This window comes from Chiloscyllium plagiosum, chromosome 15 (genome assembly GCF_004010195.1).
Source record: "Chiloscyllium plagiosum isolate BGI_BamShark_2017 chromosome 15, ASM401019v2, whole genome shotgun sequence".
NCBI classification, from domain to species: Eukaryota; Metazoa; Chordata; class Chondrichthyes; order Orectolobiformes; family Hemiscylliidae; genus Chiloscyllium; species Chiloscyllium plagiosum.
The window spans coordinates 7,446,222-7,466,478 of NC_057724.1; the positions used below are offsets into that span (position 1 = coordinate 7,446,222).

The following is a 20,257-nucleotide window of genomic DNA, read 5'->3' on the forward strand; positions in this document are numbered from 1 at the left end:
TGACATGCCGCAGTGAAAAATCGCAACAACCTCACAAGACAGACTCAGGATATGACTAATAGAGTACCCTTCGTTGTTCAGTACTTCCCTGGAGTGGACAGACTGCTCCATGTTCTTCACAGCCTTCAACTTTCTGACTTTGGGAAAAAAATGAAACCTGCTCTCTTACCTGGTCTGGCCTGCATATAATTCTAGATTGCAGCGATACAGTCATAACTGCTGTTTGAAATGGCCAAGCAAGCACCTTAATCAAACCGCTACTGAATAGTCAAGCAAGAGTTAAACTTGGTACTCCACCCAGCATCAACCAGGCCTTGGAAACAACAAAGGCACAGCCTAACATTCAACCCCGTAAAATCTTCCTTTCTGATGTCTGGCGATTTCTCCTGAAATTGAGAACGGTGTCCAACAGATGTGACTAGCAGCAACTTGCTGCAGTCACATTTACTGAATCAGACCCTAGCATTAATGTCTCATAACTCCATAACCCCCCTTGCTTATGTCCTGCCCCACTGACAGGAGAACCCAGCAGAGGTGACAGTACAGTGGATATGAGAGACAGGAAGTTGCCTTGGGAAACTTCAATAGACTCCATGAAGCCTCATGACCCTGGTAGTCATGCTTTTGAAACCTAATTAACTGCAAAAATGAAACAGGATAAACCTAAGTGAAACAAATGCAGATATTTTAGTTCAGGACTTGATTGATGAGATGGTCAAATCTTGAGCTGTAAATTAGATGTTTCTGACTTTAAAATTACAGTTTCTCTGTGACGAGCACAAAAAGCTTCCACTTATGAAGTGCAAGGGATTTTCTCGATGTATTTTTGTTACTTTTTCCTCAAAGCTCCTTCCAGAATAAGCAAATTTTGTGCATTTGACAGTTATACTTCGTGCTAATAAGCTGTTCCTGCATTGCATTCTTACGATAGTTACTCTACTAGCATGTGGTTTCATTCTTGCATTGGGGTGTTACTGTCTGAAAGTGTGAAAACTGAAGAGCATTTTAAACACTCCAGCCGTCCAACCTGATAACGCCATGTGGTCTTGTGGAGAGAGCGGCTGTGGATCTGAAATCCTAATGTTCACTTCTTTCTCATCATCTGTGTAGCAATGTCTGTGGAATCAAGCTATGTCTGTCATTGGAATGTAAGGGCAAAGTTGCTAGCATTCAAGAAACTTCTTAATGTTATGTATTTAAGGTCAGTCTGCTGGATAGACTATGCGTGGTATTCGTGTGCTGCACTAATCCAAGCAGACTGTATAGATCCTGACATTTAAAGAGGGTGGTAATAGCAAACCCACCCAGTGGTGAGACTCAATTTGATTGCGCGACCAACGTTTACAGTAATGGTTTAAAGTAACATTTTATATGAAGAGAATTACAACTAAGGTGCAATAGCATCTGTGCAGCTGCTTCATCAATAATATTGAAGTGCTAAACTGTTGAAAGGGTGGCTCCCTCGACTTTAGTCTGGTGCATAGCAGGACCCAAGATGGAGGGGGTTTCATTAAGGCTCAATGACCCTGGCTTCGATTTGTGGTGGGGGTCTCTGTACTCTAGTTGGTGTGGCTGAGCCAGGGACAGCCACTGGTAACCTGATTTCTGTCTTTGCCCTTGGTGTACAGCACTGCTTTCATTTGGCTTTGAAGTTTACTAATTTCTCCTTTTGCAATTTCTGCAGATCATTGGTTGAAGAGGACGATCCTCATCTGAAAGTATCCTTGGCAAGTGGCGACATGGGTGTTGCGACCCACTTACAGTCTTCAAAGACCGGCAACACTCGCTTCTTCACGAGCAACACCCACAGTTCTGCAGTGTTACAGGTATGCACTTTGTTCATTGTTCACATCAATCTCTGGCTAAGAGTTTCCATTCAGTATTTACTCACCCTCCAGAGGCAGAATTTGTTCATCACTACTCATCTGCTTGAAATGAGGTAACACATTCTCTGCTTAACTAGATTTGAATTGCAAAGGGCATGCAAGTGTTACATAATTGTCCATGAGATCATTCAAAGCAATTCCAATTTAAAATAATGACAATGTATTATGTAATTTTGCATAATGAAACCTTGTTTCAGATGGATGTTGTCATGAGTGCCTTATCAAGTCGTGAAACTCTGAAGCATTCATAAACGAGCATTTGCTGTTTTTGCTGCATCATGATCTAAAGTACAGTTTAGACTTTAATGAAGGTGCTGGACCTTGTTGATTCTTGAAAACCACTAAAACTTGCAAATGAGCCTGCTAGTCCAACTTGTATAGTTCAGGTGGATCGGCACTGTGACCAGTACATTCTTTTTATATATTGCTGTGTTTTCCCTCCGGGAGGTCAGGACCGTATGTGACGACAAGCTTGTTTGTTCTTATTGGTTTGTGCCCTGTAATATTTTATTCTTCTTCTCAATAATACGAGTTACATCTGTGGGATGACTAAGAACTCAAGAGAATATATTTAATTTCAGGCAGAAATAATATCTGAGCTTTCCCAGAATCTTATTGTTTATTAAAAGGCATAAGCAATATTGCAAGATGTAGTGACATCATCGGCACAGCCACCTGTGTATGCGGAGAATGCTCGTTTTTTATTGGAAAACTAATTTGCAGGGTTTCAATGGTATGATCGCAGTAAATTGTAATACTGCTTCAGGCAGTCAGGTTTGAATTAGGATAACTTTGCCTTTCTATTCCAACATAATCCCTGTATCTGATCGTGACAGGACGAAAAGCAATTCATGTTCCTAACATTATTTTCTTTCTCTGTACATAGAAGCAAGTATATCTTGTACTTTAAATTTTGTGCATCCAAACTGATGTATTTTACAGTGTCGTGTTGCTATGATGGGGCACCCAGGTTACCTGAACCAGATATATAATTGGACAACTATGTTTTTTAGAAACAAGGTACATAGTTTTTGGCATTGTCCAACAACACGGTTTGTATATTATAGTTAATTTTTCACCAGCAGACAAGCAAAAATGTCTGTTTATAGAACTAGTGACTGTTCATGATGTCAAGGCAGTATTTGACCATGTATGGCATCAACAACTTGAAGTCAATATGGCTTTGTGGGGGGAGCCTCTCTAGAAATGGGAATGATATTTTGCACACATTAAGGTCATTATGGTTGTTGGTCATCGCAACTGAAAGATATCACCACATGAGTTTCTTCACTCAATCACTTTCAGTTGATGCATCAAGGTCTTTCTTAGCACCACGGGGGGTTTGAAGTGGCGATATTTGCTGCTGACTACTCCATGTTCTGTTCATTCACAATTTCTCAGGTACACAAGCAATTAGAGTCCAAATGATTAAGGCCTTGACCATGTTTAGTTTGGGCTGGGATTTAACAGGAGAAAGTGAGGACTGCAGATGCTGGCGATCAGAGCTGAAAATCAGAGCTGATTCCTGAAGAAGGGCTTATGCCCGAAACGTCGATTCTCCTGTTCCCTGGATGCTGCCTGACCTGCTGCGCTTTTCCAGCAACACATTTTCAGCTGGGATTTAACAAGTAACATTTGCACCACAAAAGTACCAGGCAGTAGTAATCACCTGCAAGAAAATGTTTCGACATTTTGATCCCTGACCATCAACATCCTGATGATTAACATTGACCAGAAATCCAACTAGACCAGCCACCTAAGTGCTTTGATCACAATAGCAAATCAAATGCTGGGTGCTTTTTTTCATAAATGACTCACCTCCTGTCTCCCAAAGTCTGTTCGCCAACTGTGACACGTGTCAGGACTGATTAGAATACTCTTCACTTGCCAAAGTAAATGAAGCTCCCAGCCACATTCGTACACAGCTCATCATCATCCAGGGTAAAGCAGCCCACTTGATTGATGTCCCCTTCACCACTGGCACACTGGCTGCAGTGTGTACCATTTAAAAATATATCTCAGCAATTCCTTAAGGCTTGTTTGACAGCATCATCCAGACTTAGGAACTCTATCATGTACAAGACTGAGATAACAAGCCCAAGGTTCCACTGCACCTACAGGTTCTCCTACAAACCGTTCATTATCATAACTCGGAAATAGATGACTGTTCTTTCAGTTCACCCAGTCAATATACTTGAACTCCTCAACAAGCAATTGTGAGAGTAGGAACCTTTGTGCAGGGGAGGTCTTGTCTCACAAATTTGATTGAACATTTTGAGGAAGTGAAGAAGACGATTGGTGAGGTTAGGGCATTAAGTGTTGTCTACAAGGACTTTAGTAAAGCATTTCACAAGATTCCTCATGATAGGCTGCTCTAGAAGATGTCACATGGGACCCATGATGAGTTAGATACAAAATTGGCTTGGTAATAGAAGGCAGAGGATAGTTGCAGAGGGGTCTTTACTGACTGGAGGTCTGAGACCAGTGAAGGTTCACAAGGAACACTGCTAGGACCTAAATATATATGTGGTTTGGATGAAAATGCAGCTGGTCTGATTAGTAAGTTAACAGATAACCTGAAAACTGCTGGAGTTGTAGATGGTGAAGAAAGTTATCAAAGGACACAGTAGGATACAAGAGTTGGAAAGTTGGGCAGGGAAATGGCAGATGGAGTTTAATCCAGACATGTGATGCAATTTGGGAGGTCAAATACAAGAGCAAAGTACTATATACAATAAATGGCAGGACCCTTAGGAGCATTGTTAAGCAGAGGGATCTTTGGGTGCAAATTCATACTTCTCTGAAAGTGGCAACACCAGTGGATAAGGTGGGGTTTTTTTAATTTCAAAAATATTTTATTCATAATTCATAAAATATTTTGATGGTCTGTACAGTTGGTCATGCCATACACACATTCCATTTCTTTGCAGACAGAGATCAGAATTTATCATTTGTATATACAGGTCTGTATGTTTATCAATCATATATCCATATATTTAGCTGAGGCATCAGCAGAGCCCAAATGACTGAGTGGGCCCCCCTGTTCTTCTTTAGGCAGGCAGATGTTACACGGCGGTCTTTCCCCACCGCGCCTTGGCAGCAGCTGCCCCAAGCTTCAGCGCGTCCCTCAACACGTAGTCCTGGACCTTGGAATGTGCCAGTCCGCAACACTCAGGCGGGGTCAACTCCTTCAGCTGGAAGATCAACAGGTTTCGGACCACCCAGACAGCATCCTTCACCGAGTTGATGATCCTCCAGGCACAGTTGATGTTCGTCTCGGTGTGCGTCCCGGGGAACAGAGCGTAGAGCACGGAGTCCCGCGTCACGGCGCTGCTCGGGACGAACCTCGACAAACACCACTGCATTCCTCTCCAGACTTCTTCTGCGTAGGCACATTCCAGAAGGAGGTGTGTGACAGTCTCGTCTCCCCCGCAGCCGCTTCGAGGGCAGCGTGCGGCGCGGCTGGGGGTCCGGGCGTGCATAAAGGGTCTCACAGGCAGAGCCCTTCTCACCACCAGCCAAGCCATGTCTTGGTGCTTGTTGGAAAGTTCTGGCGATGAGGCATTCTGCCAAATGACTTTGACAGTCTGCTCAGGGAACCGCTCGATAGGATCCGCCCTCTCCATTTCCCGAAGGGTCTCAAGGACACTACGTGCTGACTACTTCCTGATGGACTTGTGGTCAAAGGTGTTTTTTTTCATAAACTTCCTCACGAAGGACAGGTGATACAGAACGGTCCAACTACTCGGAGCGTTCCGCGGCAGCGAGGCCAGGCCCATCCTTCGCAACACCAGGGACAGCTAGAACCTCAGTACGTAGTGACACTTGGTGTTTGCATACCGGGGATCCACGCACAGCTTGATGCAGCCACACACAAAGATGGCCATCAGGGTGAGGGTGGAATTGGGTGTATTTTTTCCCCCGTTGCCCAGATCTTTATACATCGAGTCCCTTCGGACCCAGTCCATCTTTGACCTCCATATAAACTGGAAGATGGCCCGGGTGACTGCAGCGGCACATGTTCTGGGAATAGGCCACATCTGTGCAACGTGTAACAGCAATGAAAGTGCGTCACACCTGATGACCAGGTTTTTTCCCGCGATGGAGAGCGACTGTAGCTTCCATCTGCCCAGTTTCTGCCTCACTTTGCTGATACGCTCCTCCCAAGACTTGGCGCACGCCCCAGCCTCCCGCCGAACCAAATACCCAGCACCTTCAGGTGGTCGGACCTGACAGTGAAGGGGATTGAGGATTGGTCGGCCCAGTTCCCGAAGAGCATGGCCTCGCTCTTGCCTTGGTTTACCTTGGCCCCCAAGGCCCGTTCGAACTGGTCACATATGCACATCAGTCTGTGCACGGACAGCGGATCCGAGCAGAAAATGGCGACGTCATCCATGTGCAGGGAGACCTTAACCTGCAGACCCCCGCTGCCAGGAATAGTCACCCCTCTCAGGCTCGCATCTTTCCTGATGGACTCGGCAAATGGCTCTATGCAGCACACAAACAAGGCAGGAGAGAGAGGGCAGCCCTTCCTGACTTCAGATCTGACTGGGAAGCTGTCTGATTCACACCCATTGATTGAGACTGCACTGACAATGTTGGTGTAGAGCAGTCTGATCCAATTGCAGATTCCCTCCCCAAAGCCCATTTTGGAGAGAACATCTCTCATATACCTGTGTGATATCCTGTCAAAAGCTTTCTCCTGATCCAGCCTGATGAGGCAGGTGTCCAACCCTCTGTCCTGCACATAGGCGATCGTATCCCTGAGGAGTGCGAGACTCTCAGCGATCTTCCTGCCCGGCACAGCACAGGTTCGGTCAGGGTGAATCGCCAACCCCAGAGCAGACCTGACCCAGTTGGCGGTGACCTTTGACAAAATTTTGTAATCCACATTCAATAGTGAGATTGGTCTCCAATTTCTGAGTTCCTCCCTCTCCCCCTTCCGCTTGTAGATGAGGGTGATGATGCCTTTCCTCATGGATTCACTCATGGTACCTGCCAGAAGCATACTGACATACACCTCCAGCAGGTCCTGGCCAATCAAGTCCCATAGAGCGGAATAGAGCCCCACCGGTAAGCCGTCATTTCCGGGAGTTTTATTCTTTTCAAAGGACTCGAGGGCCTTGGTCAGCTCATCCAGAGATAGCGGCTGGTCCAGCCTCTCCCGTGCTCTGTCATCTAAGACCTCCGTGATAGAGGACAGGAACGACTGGGAGGCCGCGCTGTCGGTTAGCTTTGCGTCATACAGACTGGCATAGAAGGATTTGCTGATCCTCATGACGTCAGCCTGAGATGACGTTATCGAGCCATCTTCTTCCTTCAGGCTGCTGAGCACGGAGTTCTCTTTGTGCACCTTCTGGAGGTAGAAACGTGAGCATGACTCGTCCTGCTCCACCGAGTGGACCCTGGACCGGAGGATTATCTTGGAGGCCTCCAAGGCAAAGAGAGAGGCTTGCTGGCCCTTCACCTCCTTGAGGTCCTTTGTGACATCGACCCCCATCGACTGCAGCAGGAGCATGTTCTGCATACTTTCCTGGAGCTGGGACAGTTTTCCCCGCCTCCCTCTCACCTCCTGAACACCTTTGAGGATGAAGAACCTCTTGATGTTCCCTTTTACTGTTTCCCCACCAGTCCGCTGGGGCTTCACAGTTCTCCAACCTGCGTAGTCCCTCTTGAGCTCCTCAATGTTTCCCGGGGTCAACAGCTTTGTGTTCAGCTTCCACGTTCCCTTACCAGCCCGCTGCTGGTAGGTGACAGTCGGCCAACAGGAGGCAGTGGTCAGAGAAGAACACCGGCTTGACGTCGGTGGATCTGACCGAGAGCATTCGGGACACAAACAGGTAATCTATCCTTGAGTGGATAAGGTGGTGCCATAGCCTTCATGGGTTGGGGCATTGAATATAAAAGATGGTCTGTCATATTGCAGCAGTGTTAGACCTTAGTTAGGGCACATTTGGAATATTGTGTGCAGTTCTGGTAGCCACGATAGGAAGCATGTGGAGGCCTAAGAGAGGCTCCAAAGAGGATCTCCAGAAAGTTGCCTGAATTAGAGTTGTTAGCTATAAGGAGAGGTTAGGCGAACTTGGATCGTTTTCACTAGAACATCAGCGACTGAGGGGGCGACCTGATAGAAGTAGATAAAATTCAAAGGCATTGATAGGGTGCATAGCCAGTGCCTTTTTCTAATGGCAAATACAAAACGACATGAGTTGAAGGTGAGAAAGGGCAAGTTTGTTGTTTGTTGGAGCTTGGTGAGCACCAATTAACTGCCACGTTCCCTGCATTACAACAGTGATATACTTCAAAAGTACTTAATTGGCTGAAAAGTGCTTTGAAATAACTAGTGGTTGAAAGGTGCTTTTTAAAATACAAGTCTTTTTTTGGCACATATCACATGAATACCTTGGCTGATTTACTCTTCTTGACCAATTTTCAAAAGGAACAATTAGAATCCTCCTCAAAAATATCTTTTTGTTAATTTTATGCAAGCATCAGTGGCATTTCTGTTCCAATTTATGAACATATTATAATGTTCAGGCTCTCTAAATCATGAGTATTAACCACCTAATCTTATAGGTTACCAGTACTGACTTTTTCTGAAGCCCCTGGTGAAAACATACTGTGATCAAAGCAAAGCCACAGTAACGAGGGGAAAGTTTTGTTTAAATATAGCCACAGAATAAATGTGTTGTAAAGTTACAGTGGCACCTGATGTTCACACTGTCCAAGATCAGAGTGACAAATCTTTGAACAAATTCAGGAACAGTTTGGCTTGTGGCACCAGTAAGATGTGGAGGGGGTTTGGCATTGCTGGCAGACCAGTAAGACCAGGATGTGAAGATTCCTGCTGGATGTTAAAAGTGTAGGTGATGGTACCCAATTTTTCAGAGACCCACAGAGAGGATTGTATACGTATGTGCTGCACATGTAAGAGATTTAAAAGACTTAAATATAGGATAAAAGTCCAGGCTGAAAATGGTGTACCCCTGTAAGACTTGGAACAGTTTGTCACTCAGTTCGCAGTTTATCTTCCATGAGGATATAGGGGTAATTGGACCAGAATGTTTCATGCAGCCACTCAGGCTTGTGATAATAAGATCGTGGCTGATTAGAGTTCAAGTGTTTATTGCTTAGGTCTTTGAACAGCAACCATTCAATGTCCATTATCTCTGGGGTAAAAAATTTCCAAGATCTGCAGTCCTGTAAGTGAAGAAAGTTCTCCACATCTCAATCCAAAGTGGCTGTCCTCTTACCTTGAAGTGCTGCCAAACTCTAAAATTTCCACCCAGGAAAGTTCCTGTCTAGTGCATTTCTCCATTGATAACGGATTTGTTGATAATTGAAATGTGTATTTCGATATTAATCATTGCAAAGCTATTGTTATAATTTTTAATCCAAATTACCTTGATTAATTTTCCCCTCAAGCCTATATAATTGATTTGAATGTCAATATTCCATTTTCAGATTCCCCTACAACACCATGAAAAGCAATTTCATATTTTTCACAGAGGATCACTGAGTTTGGTAGTAATTCTGCCTAATATAGCTGCTTCCCTCATTGGTTTCATTGCATGTTATTCTGGGAACCACTCAATGGATAACCTATTAAAACTGTTTTTTCCATGTTTGGTTTATCTCTATGTAGATTGAAGCCACCACTCCATTCCTCCATCAAAATGCATTGCCTCTTTCACAAGTTACTCTTATTTGTTGATTAGTATTCTGGCCAACTTGGTATAGTTGCTGTAATAGAAACACAACCTGCTGGAAATATTCAGCTGGTCTGGCATCATGGGTGGAGAGAGAAATGGGTCAGGTTCTAATGAAATGTCATTAACTTTGCTTCTTTCTCTATAGATGCTGTAAGGCTTGCAGTTTGTTTGTAGAAGTTAGATTTTTTTTCAGATGTCTGGAAGATTTTGCTTTCATAATAGTAGTATAGCTCTGTTAGCAGGGTCAATGACTGTTCCCATCTCCCAAACCTTTTCTGACCCTTGTTATGTGGTACCTCCACCCCACTAATTCGAAATCCTTCTCTTCTGAGCAAGGATTTTTCAGCTCTGCTGCCTTAGTGGTGTTCCTTCAGATATAGTGACTTAAACTTTAACTCTTTTTCTCCTTTGTTACACATTTCTGTTTGACCTTGTCTTTTCTCTTCAGTTTCGCCTTATTAAATTGAGATTGATCACCACCATCCCTCCCCAGCCCACCTTTTAGTGTGAGATCTTAATTATAATCTTGTATGATTTCCCAGCTTATTACTAACAGCACAACTTAAGTGAAATAAAACGCATGTAACAGCTCCTTTTCCCAGCATTGTTGCCAGTGCCCCATGAACTGAAACCATATCGCTCTGAGAATTGAGTTTTTAATGCTTTGATCTGTTTGTGGCTCAGTTCTCACTTCTGAGTCATAAGATTATATATTTAAGTCCCACTTCTGGCACAAGAATCCAGATTGGCACTCAAATGCTTTGCCAAGGGATGTTGGACGGTGAAAGGTGTGTTTCAGATGAAACCTTACCCTGAGGTGCTACCTGACCCCTTCAGTTTGAGGTAGAAGATCCTACAGCACTATTTCCAAGAAAACGTGGGAGTTATCCCGATATTTTGTCCAATATTTATCCTCTAATCTATTTTATGTGGTTGATATTGGGCTATCATCACTACTTGCAGGAGTTTGCGACATACCATTTGGTTGCCACAATTGCTACAGTTCAAAAGTACTTGACACGAAATGCTATGGATGTTGCAAATCTGAACTAAAAAATCAAAAAGTGCTAGAGGTGCTCAATTGAGTCATACAACACCAATAGACCCTTCAGTCTAACTCATCCATTCTGACTAGGTATTCTAAACTCAACTAGTCCCGTTTGCCTGCAGGGAATATCTATCGAAAGAAATAGAATTGATTCTTCAGCTCGAAGACCTTCCATCACTACCACTTTGCTTATAAAGTACTATGGGAAGTCTGTTTGTTGTGAAAGTCACCATAAAGATGCAGGAGGTTTTACTTTTTTATGCCAGTTCATACATGGTATTCAGAATTGTCTCAGGAGCTCCTTTTGAATTTGGATTGTGGAATCTCAAACAAGCTCATCCTACCTTTATCGCTAGTTCCCACATGCACGACAACAACTAGACCTTCCCAATGTTCTCCTCCAGCTGCACAAAGCTGACCATTCAACCTTTGGAAGTCCAGGTTTTAGATTTGAGCAAACAGATATGCAATAGCTTTGTTGTTGGGTACAAGTCTCATTGTACAAATAGATATGTTAGGTCAAGATGAGTTATAAGCGATGTACAGGATGCACTACTTGTTTTGAAAACTGGCTGCTTTTATTTAAAGGTTGGAATATATATACTGCCAGTGTTTCTCAATCTATTGACTGAGGTATACTTTCTAAAAGTGAAACTTGAGCTCTTTATGATCAGACGGATATCTTAGGTGGCCACCATGGGATACAGGCATACCAGTCACTCCTGTGACCCGGAAGGGAAACATCATCGCTGCCCCATAGACTGAGACAATGTCTTCACAAGCCTCATGTCCTCACACTTGTGCATAGCCTACAATTAAATAAAAATGAGCAGCATGTGACTCGAAGGAGGAAGGGAGCTTAGCGTTGATGATGCTTCCTTGTGTGGTACATGGAGTGATCCCTCAAGTAAACTGACATAAAGACATATAATACCAGAGAGTGCACAGACCAGCTAAAAATTGAACTAGCAGGAAAGCAATCAATTGAGTATTTATCCTAAGGATAGAATTTGCATACTGCCACTCCTGGAAGTATAAAAATAGCTGATTCCTATCAAAATCTATCATTGTATTCAATGAAGCTGCTTTCCTACTGCTCTTAGCTTGCAAAGTATGAAGAAGGAATTAAGAACTAATAAAATAGAGATGCAGGGCCAAATGATATGTAGTACCTCCATAATGTGAGACCTAATGATTTCCATTGTGATTCTTAGTGACTGTATCTGTAGCAAGTGTTGATTGCTTGAGGAACTCCAGGTTACCGTTGATGAGCTGGAGTTTGACCTTCAGTCAGTGGTCATGGACAGGAAGGTATGACCTTGAGTGGAGTAGGTAGAGTGATACAGAAGGTAGTGCTGAAGGAGCTGAGCTGGTCAAGTAGAGATTATTGCTTCCTATATGAATGAAAATGGGTGCTATAGGGAGGATGAGCAAATTGTTCAAAGCACCATGGTACAGGGAGCCATTCAAGAGCGGGAGAAGAAAGAAGAAAGCCATGCAGTTGTTATAAGGGAGTATAGTCAGGGGGGAATAGACACTGTTCTTTGTGGCCAGGATCAGGAGTCCCAAAGGCTGTGTTACCTGTCTGATGCTGGGTTCAGGATATCTCATCTGGGCTCCAGAGGAACGTGGAGTGGGAGGAGAAATATCTGTTTGTCGTGGTCCAACGATATAGGTAGAAAGAAGAAAGAGGTTCTACTGAGGGAATACAAGCAGCTCGGGGCCAAATTAAAAAACAGAACCAAAAAGTTGGTAATCTCAGGATTACTAACTAAGCCACAAGTCAATTGGCACACAGTCAACAAGATTAAAGAGGTAAATATGTGGCTCAAAGATTAGTGTGGCAGAAACTGATTTGAATTCATGAGACGTTGGTACCAATACTGGGGAAGGAGGGAACTGTTCGGATTGGATGGATTGCACCTGAATCATGCTGGGACCAGAGTCCTGGCAATTCACAAAACTAATTTTGTGGATAGGGCTTTCAACTAAACAGTTGGATAGTGGGTTCAGTTCCATTTAAAAATATGCAAAACATTAAAGTGGGGGAGGACTTGGGAGAGGTTATTCAAACTTCCAGAACATGTAATAGGACAGAATATGGAAATTTTGTGGACAAGTTGATAGCTACAGAGTCGGTTGCATCTGGGTTCAGCCGGATTCAGCCATTCACTTGTCTCTTTTTCTTTTCTTGTTCTTCTCCATTCTTTTTTCAAAATTTACCTTGTGAAGAGAGCGAGCGGCAGTAACTGCTTTGGAGAGTTATAGCAGCTGAGGACTTGGAGTGGGATGGTTGGTGAGTCTGAGTGAGGTCTGGTGTGGTCAGATGGCCGTCAGCAGCTTGCAAGCCTACTGTACTTGCCCAGTGTAGGGGTAAGCAAGACTATGTGTGGAGAATTCCCACCAGAGAGTGACTACAGATTGTAAAAGGACTGTAATGTTTAAGCTTTTAGCTTTGTTTCTTTATCTTCCTTACTCATTCTATGAAGAGCTGTAATGTAGAACTTATGGCATTTTCCTTTATTTCTCTACTTTTGTACCTAATCTATTTTAGTACTGAATATTTGTAGCTAGACACTTTGAACCGAAGATGGTGCCGTGCATGGCGACATTGTACACTGCATTCCTGTACTTTTTTACTTACGTACACATGACAAATCCTAATTCTAATTCTAAATTCTGAAAGGATCAGGCAAAATTAATCTTCATGCACAGCAGATAAGGGGATAATTATGAGAAGGGAGACAGTCAACACAGGACTGAAGGTGTACTTAAATTGCAGCAGTATATGGAACAAGTTAAATGAGCTTGTCACTCAGGTTAAAATTGGCAGAGTATCACAGAGACGTGGTTGTAAGGAGACCACACTGGGAACTAAATATCCAAGAATATGCATCCTATCAAAAGGACAGGTAGGGGGTGAGATTGCTTGTTAGTAAGAAATCAAATGAAATGATAGCAGGCAGTGATATAGAGTCAGAAGGCATAGAAACTGTATGGGTAGAGTTGAGGTACCTGAACAAGAAAGGCATCGAAGGATGTGCTGATTTGGTAAAATAAATGAAGTATGTTTGGAGGAGACTTATCTAGAGTATAACCATTGGCATATACCTGATAGGGTGAATAGTCCGTTTTGATGCTACAAGAATTGGTCAGTCTATGTTTCTGTGTAATTATGGTTTGGAGATGCCGGTGTTGGACTTGGATGGACAGAGTTAAAAATCACACAACACCAGGTTATAGTCCAACAAGTTTATTTGGAAGCACTAGCTTTCGGTCCGAAAGCTAGTACTTCCAAATAAACCTGTTGGACTATAACCTGGTGTTGTGTGACTTTTAACTCTGTGTAATTGTCTGTAAATGAATATTTTAATTTTAGCATATATGTAACAATTTGACATTGTGCTTTTGGGTAAAATTTAACCAGACATTGATGAACTAACAAAAGATCACCTAAAAAGCCCCTGGAAAAACAAGTTTAGAAGTGATGACAAATTTATGATCCAAATATAAACCCGAGGATACATTCTCAGTGACTCAAGGCATTCTTTGTATGTTATGCTACCTAACAAACCTAAAGCAGTAGAATCTACTCATTTTAGAATAAGCCTAACATGTCACTTCATTAAAGTGATCCTGCAAATCATAATGAAAAAAAAAATGCATTTGAAGCATAATTTGGTGACACACAGACTGGATTTACATCAGGAGTAGCAACAAGAGAGGGAATATTTAGCCCAAGAACAATCTTCAATAATTATCTAGAATTAAACAGCAAAATTTACATGTTGCATAGATATATTACTGGAATTTGACATTGGCAGCAAAGATGTGAGAAGCCTCTGTCACCTCCAATTTAAAGCCACAAATTAGTCCTTTCCGCATCCTACTAATTCACTCCACTCGTGCATTGTGAGCTATGTTTTCAAGCCTATCTTGGGTGTTTTCATTCCTTCCTACAGATTATAATATTGAGATATTCCTGCTACAGGAGATGTGATGATGAGTGAGGGTGGTTGTTATATGATTTGAGACCTGTAATACAAAAAAAGTTGAAATATTTGTCTACCTGCTTTTAAAAAAAAAACCTAGCTTTAGATCCTGTTTAACAATTTAAGGTGAAAGAATATAACTATCTGACTGAGAATAATGTATTTGAATATGGTTTGAAAAGTTTTGCATTGGAAATAAAATTGGCATTTTTCTTTAGAGAAAACATCACCCAGGGACCCATAACAATGTTATCCATTAGAATGAATCCAAGCACTTCTTAATGTTTTATTCAAAAAGCATTAACTTTGATGTCACGTTAAAGTTCAATGGTTTTTTTAGTGTTATAAATATGAATGTTACAACACTTTGTCAATCATACCCTATCCGGACGTCAGTTGTATTATTTTTCCATCAAGTTTACTCCTAGCACATCATAGCCCCAAAGAAGCTTGAAAACTTAAGAAGGATTGTTCGAGTGGATGTGAAAAAAATGTTGCGACTCGAGAGAGAGAGAGAGAGAGCATCCAAATGAAGGACATTCGAGTCGAAAATAATCTCCCTGATAAGTCCAATGAGAATAAACCTTTTTGGAGTTGTGAAAATGAGGAATGTTGAGATGAATAGCATCGAGTGGATTTAAGGACAATTGAGATATCCTCCATCCTGTTCTTCGTCATGGGCATATGTGATTCAGATGAAATAAATAGGGTAGGTAGGTAAAAGCTTATATGACATAGTAAACCCAACCACAGAATGAACTGCAGCGCAAGGTCATGCAGTTTTAAAGCCGACAAACAATGGTTTATGAACTCATTTGCTGACCAGAGGAGTATTTGTCACAAATTAATATTACAGCTTCAATGAAAATTGCATGACATTTCATCAACCTTTATCATGGGACACCTTGTGAAGAAGACAAAAGGAGTTTCCAAAAGTGTTTGGATAGGTTAGATGAGTGTTCAGAAAATAATTGCAGATGAAATATCATGTAAATTTGTCCTCTTCAGCAAGATATTTATCAAAGCATATTATTTAAATGAAGAGATACTATACATCTTGGAGGCATGGAAAGATCTGGGTATCCTGGTATAGAAGATTCAGCTGCCTGAGATAAAGGTGCACCTTATGAGGAAAGGTTGAATAGGCTCATCTATATCTATGGTGTTCAGCAAAATGAGAGATGGAGAGGGAAAGTATATAATTGAGATATACAAGGAGTACTGAGCAAGGTGTATGCTGAAACAGAGTTTTCCCTTGGAGAGTCTAAAACTAGGGCATACAGTTAAAAATAAGTGGTCTTCCATTTAAGACTGCACTGGGAAGAGATGGATTTTCTTGGAGAGCGTCATGAGTCCATGGAACTCTGTTCATTGAATATTTCTAAGACAAAGATGGATAGATTCTTGGCCAATAAGGGAATCAAAGCACATTGGAAGTTAAGTGGTTTGTGGACTTTAGGACACATTAGATCAGGCATGATCTTATCGAATGACAAACCAGGCTCCATAAATATGAGGTGTTGTATTTTGGAAAGGCAAACTAGGGCAGGAGTTGGACAGTTGACGGTAGGACTCTGGGCAGTGTTGTTGAACAGAGATATCTCGAGTTGCAGGCCCACAGTTCCTTAAAAGTTGCATCGCAGGTAAACAGGCTGGTGAAGAAGGTGTTTGGCATGCTTGCCTTCATTGGTTAGAACACTGAGTACATGATTTGGGGTGTTGTGTTACAGCGATAGTGGGTAACAATGCAGAGTGGCAGAGCAGAGGCTGATAGCGAAGTTCAGTACCCATGGGGATGGCCTCAACTGGGACCTTGGGTTCATGTCACACTGCAGGTTACCCCACAGCACAATATACTCACTCTTACATTCACTCACTCTTGCACTCTCTCTCTCACACACACACACTGTTACTCTCTCTGTCTATATACACATACACGCACACACCCATGCAGACCCTCCCTCATCCATAAGCATACTGCCCCCACACTTGCACCAACACACGCACTCTCTCACGCATACCCCATCTCACACACACGTATAAGTTTATGGGTTGAATTTGTTTTTGCAGAATTACATTTTATTTTGCTCAAAAACTGCATGAATCCATATAAAACTCTGTAAAACTATACAGAGGCTTTGTCAGTTTTACATAGCTTTGGGACACAGACAGATTTCACACCTATTGTTTAAAAAGCTGAGCTGTCTTGAGAATGTAATTTAAAAAGCTCTGGAACTTGCATATAAAAGAACAGAAACCAGCATATCCCATTCTAAAAGATGAAAGTTTTAATCTAAGATTGTTTACTGTGTCACATCTCCATGATGCTGGACCTCTTTGGCTTTAAATTCTGTGAACATGATCTTTACCCCCATAACCACCCGGTGAAGGAGCAGCACTCCAAAAGCTAGTGTTTCCAAGTAAACCTGTTGGACTGTAACCCAGTGTTTTGTCATGTTTAATCTGTGATCCTGAAGACCTCCGGAGCAGCCAATTCAGTTCAATAATTTTTGTTGAAGAAAGTTGCAAACTATCTTGTTTTTATTCACATTTGATGATCTCCTGTTATGATTTGAGATATTCGTAGAACTGAGTCTTCTCAGAGTTGCCTCATTTATCATTGCTACTCCTGACTGGATTTGTTACATGCTTAGAAAACTGCTAATTTTGAAACCACCTTTTTTTTTTCTATGGCCTTTCGGACATGTAGGTGTTGTAGCCTCATGACCTTTAGTGCGTCATTTTAAATTGTGCCTACTCCTCTTGCCTACCCTCATCACTGAACCTGGTTTGGTTTCCCAGTTTTATGCTGCTGGAAGATTGAGGCACATGACATAAAATAAGAAGGAGCTTCAATTCTTTTCATGGACATTATCATGCCATCTAAAGTGCTAATTACAATTTCATACGTGCAGCATGCAGCATGTCAAATTATTTTAAAAATACAGCCACGAAATGAAAACCAGTTAACATTTCAGGTGCCATTTGAAAAGAGATTGTTGGCTGTGACAGCAGGAGAACTTTTGTACAAATGGTGCTTATGTGTCTGCCTGAACAACGCAACAGGGGCTCGAGCTTAACGTTTGAGCTCTCAATGTGTCTTCTATATTGCAACAAAGTTTCAAAATAGATTTGCTGCGTTCAGTCATGGTGTGAGACTTGAGCTTTCTGTCTTGAGGTGAGTGCATACAGGCTAAACAAGCAGGTTTGTATGTTTATCAAACTTGTTGGAGAGCAATTAAACATCATGTAGATATAGGCAGCCAGTGTTGATGAGATAAGTGGTTCTAATGTTCCATTTCATAACTTATAGCCTGATCTTGAAATATCTAAATTTTGCAGGGGTTTGACCAACTCCGAATTGAAGGCTTACTTTGTGATGTCACCCTTGTGCCAGGGGATGGTGATGAAATATTTCCAGTCCATAGAGCCATGATGGCCTCAGCTAGTGACTATTTTAAGGCTATGTTCACAGGTAAGATGCAAAGAAAAGAGTCACAGCTCTTGTGACATGCAAGGAATTGTATAATCAGTTGACAAATGTTCTAGTGCTCAGACCATTTTCAACTTTGAAAGACATTGGCATGTACAAGAATGGATATTCTGACAATGTTTACTGTTCTCTTCACTCACAAAATGAGAAGCACTGCTGTCTGTAGGATTGTCAACACACCAGGGTGGTTCTAGATTCTCCAGGAATTGAAGAGTGATCTCCAGGCCACTCGTGTGAGGGAATCACAGAAAATTCATTGGGAGACTTAAAAAATGTCCTTGAAAATTGTTTGAATGTTTGAAATAAGAGGTTATTAAAAAGTATTAAAGATTGCTTGAACTTATCATTTTATGATAAAGACCTTGTTAGATTGCACAGTCAATGGGCTGTGAGGGTGCACTTGGCCCAAGAACACCAAGGCTATCACCATCGACCCACCAAGTCCCTTACAGAACCTAGATTTGAACCAGAGAGTCTGTCTGACCTAATTTACTGACCTGCCATCACTTGATTTCCCAACTGGTGAAAATAGATTTTCCTTAGTAACTATCAAAAACATACATGAAATTCTTTACTGATGTTATCCTGGTGAATCCATTCGTGCGGGCTCAAGCGATTTAAGGCTCATTGTGAGATTTTCGAAAAAGCACACAGTACCTCAATTGTGATTGAACTATTGTCTTGAATAGAGACCTATTTCTGCCTGTATCATTGTTCTCTATGCTCCTATTTATAAAAGTGAACATCAGTTCATGCATGCCCACATCAGAAGTAAGTTGTACAGGATTAAATATACAGTTGCACTTTGAAACTAAATATGAACACTCGTCTCTGCCCCCTGATTCTCCCCAAGTTCTGGTATACTGCTGGTGTTTTCCATCATGAATACTGATGTGATATACTTATTCAGTTCTTTCACTATTTCGTTGTTCCCCATTACGATTTCTCCAGCTCATTTTCTAGCAGTCCGATGTCCACTCTTGATACCTTAAAATAACTCTTGCAATTTTTTTAATGTTATTAGCTAGCTAACACTCTTACTTCATCTTCTTTTCCCTTTTTACTTCTTTAGTTAACCTCCGCTGGTTATTTAAAGGCTTCCCAATCCGCTGGCTTTCGACTAATCTTCACCACGTTGTACACTTTTTTTTTCTTTTGATTTTATGTTGTCCTTGACTTCCCTTGTCAGCCATGGTTGCGTCATCCTCCCCCTTAGAATTTTCTTCTTCTTTCTTGGGATGAATTTCTGCTGTGTCTCCTGAATTACCCCCAGACACACCTGCCATTGCTGCTCCACTATCTTCCCTGCTAAGCTCCACTTCCAGTCAACTCTGGCTAGCTCCTCCTTCATGTCTTTACAGTTATTTTATTCAATGGTAATACCATTACACCTGATCCCAGTTTCTTCCTCTCAGAATTCACTCTGCAGTTTATCATATTATGGTCATTGCACCCTTGGGTTTTCTTCACCTTAAAATTCTGAATCAAGTCAATCTCATGCACATTACCAAATCCATAATTGCCTGCCCTCTAATGGGCTGCGAAGAAAAACACCTTGTAGACATTACATAAATATCTTGTTTTGAGATGTGCTGCTAACCTGACAATCCCAGTCCATGTGCATATTGAACTGCCCCATGATTATTGTTAAAGTTACTTTTTTGACATAGCTTTTCTATTTCCTGAATTATTTTCTTCCCCACATCTTGACTACTAATTGTTGGGAGGCTTGTACACAACATCCATCAGAGTCTTTTTACCCACACAGACTCTAAACCTTCCGACTCGATAATCACTTCCTATTATCAATTTAGTTTAATTTCTTCCTAACTTTTCTCCCTCTGCCCAGTTGCCTGTCCTTTTGATAGGATGTGCATCCTTGGATATTTAGTTCCCAGCTCTGATTCCCTTGCAGCCACATCTCTGTAACACCCACGCATCATACCTACCAATTTTAATGTGTGCTATAAGCTCATATTTACCTTGATAAGTATACTACATGCATTTAAGTATAACAGGGTGAAGGTGAGGACTGGAGATGCTGGAGATTAGAGTCAAGATTAGAGTGGTGCTGGAAATACGCAGCAGGTCAGGCAGTATCCGAGGTACAGGAAAATTGACGTTTT

General features: G+C 41.9%; 1 protein-coding gene across 5 annotated transcripts in view; it reads left to right on the plus strand.

Annotated features, from left to right (window-relative positions):
• LOC122557077 (kelch-like protein 13) overlaps positions 1-20,257 on the plus strand; it is a 122,257-nt gene that overhangs the window by 94,164 nt on the left and 7,836 nt on the right. For 4 of the 5 annotated variants that reach the window (XM_043704362.1, XM_043704361.1, XM_043704360.1 and 1 more), the window contains exons 2-3: positions 1,685-1,826; positions 17,981-18,113. In XM_043704362.1, coding sequence (XP_043560297.1) covers positions 1,685-1,826; positions 17,981-18,113 — 275 coding nt within the window. Of the gene's footprint in view, positions 1-1,123; positions 1,149-1,684; positions 1,827-17,980; positions 18,114-20,257 lie in introns of those variants that run through there. The other variant, XM_043704363.1, reaches the window with a different exon arrangement.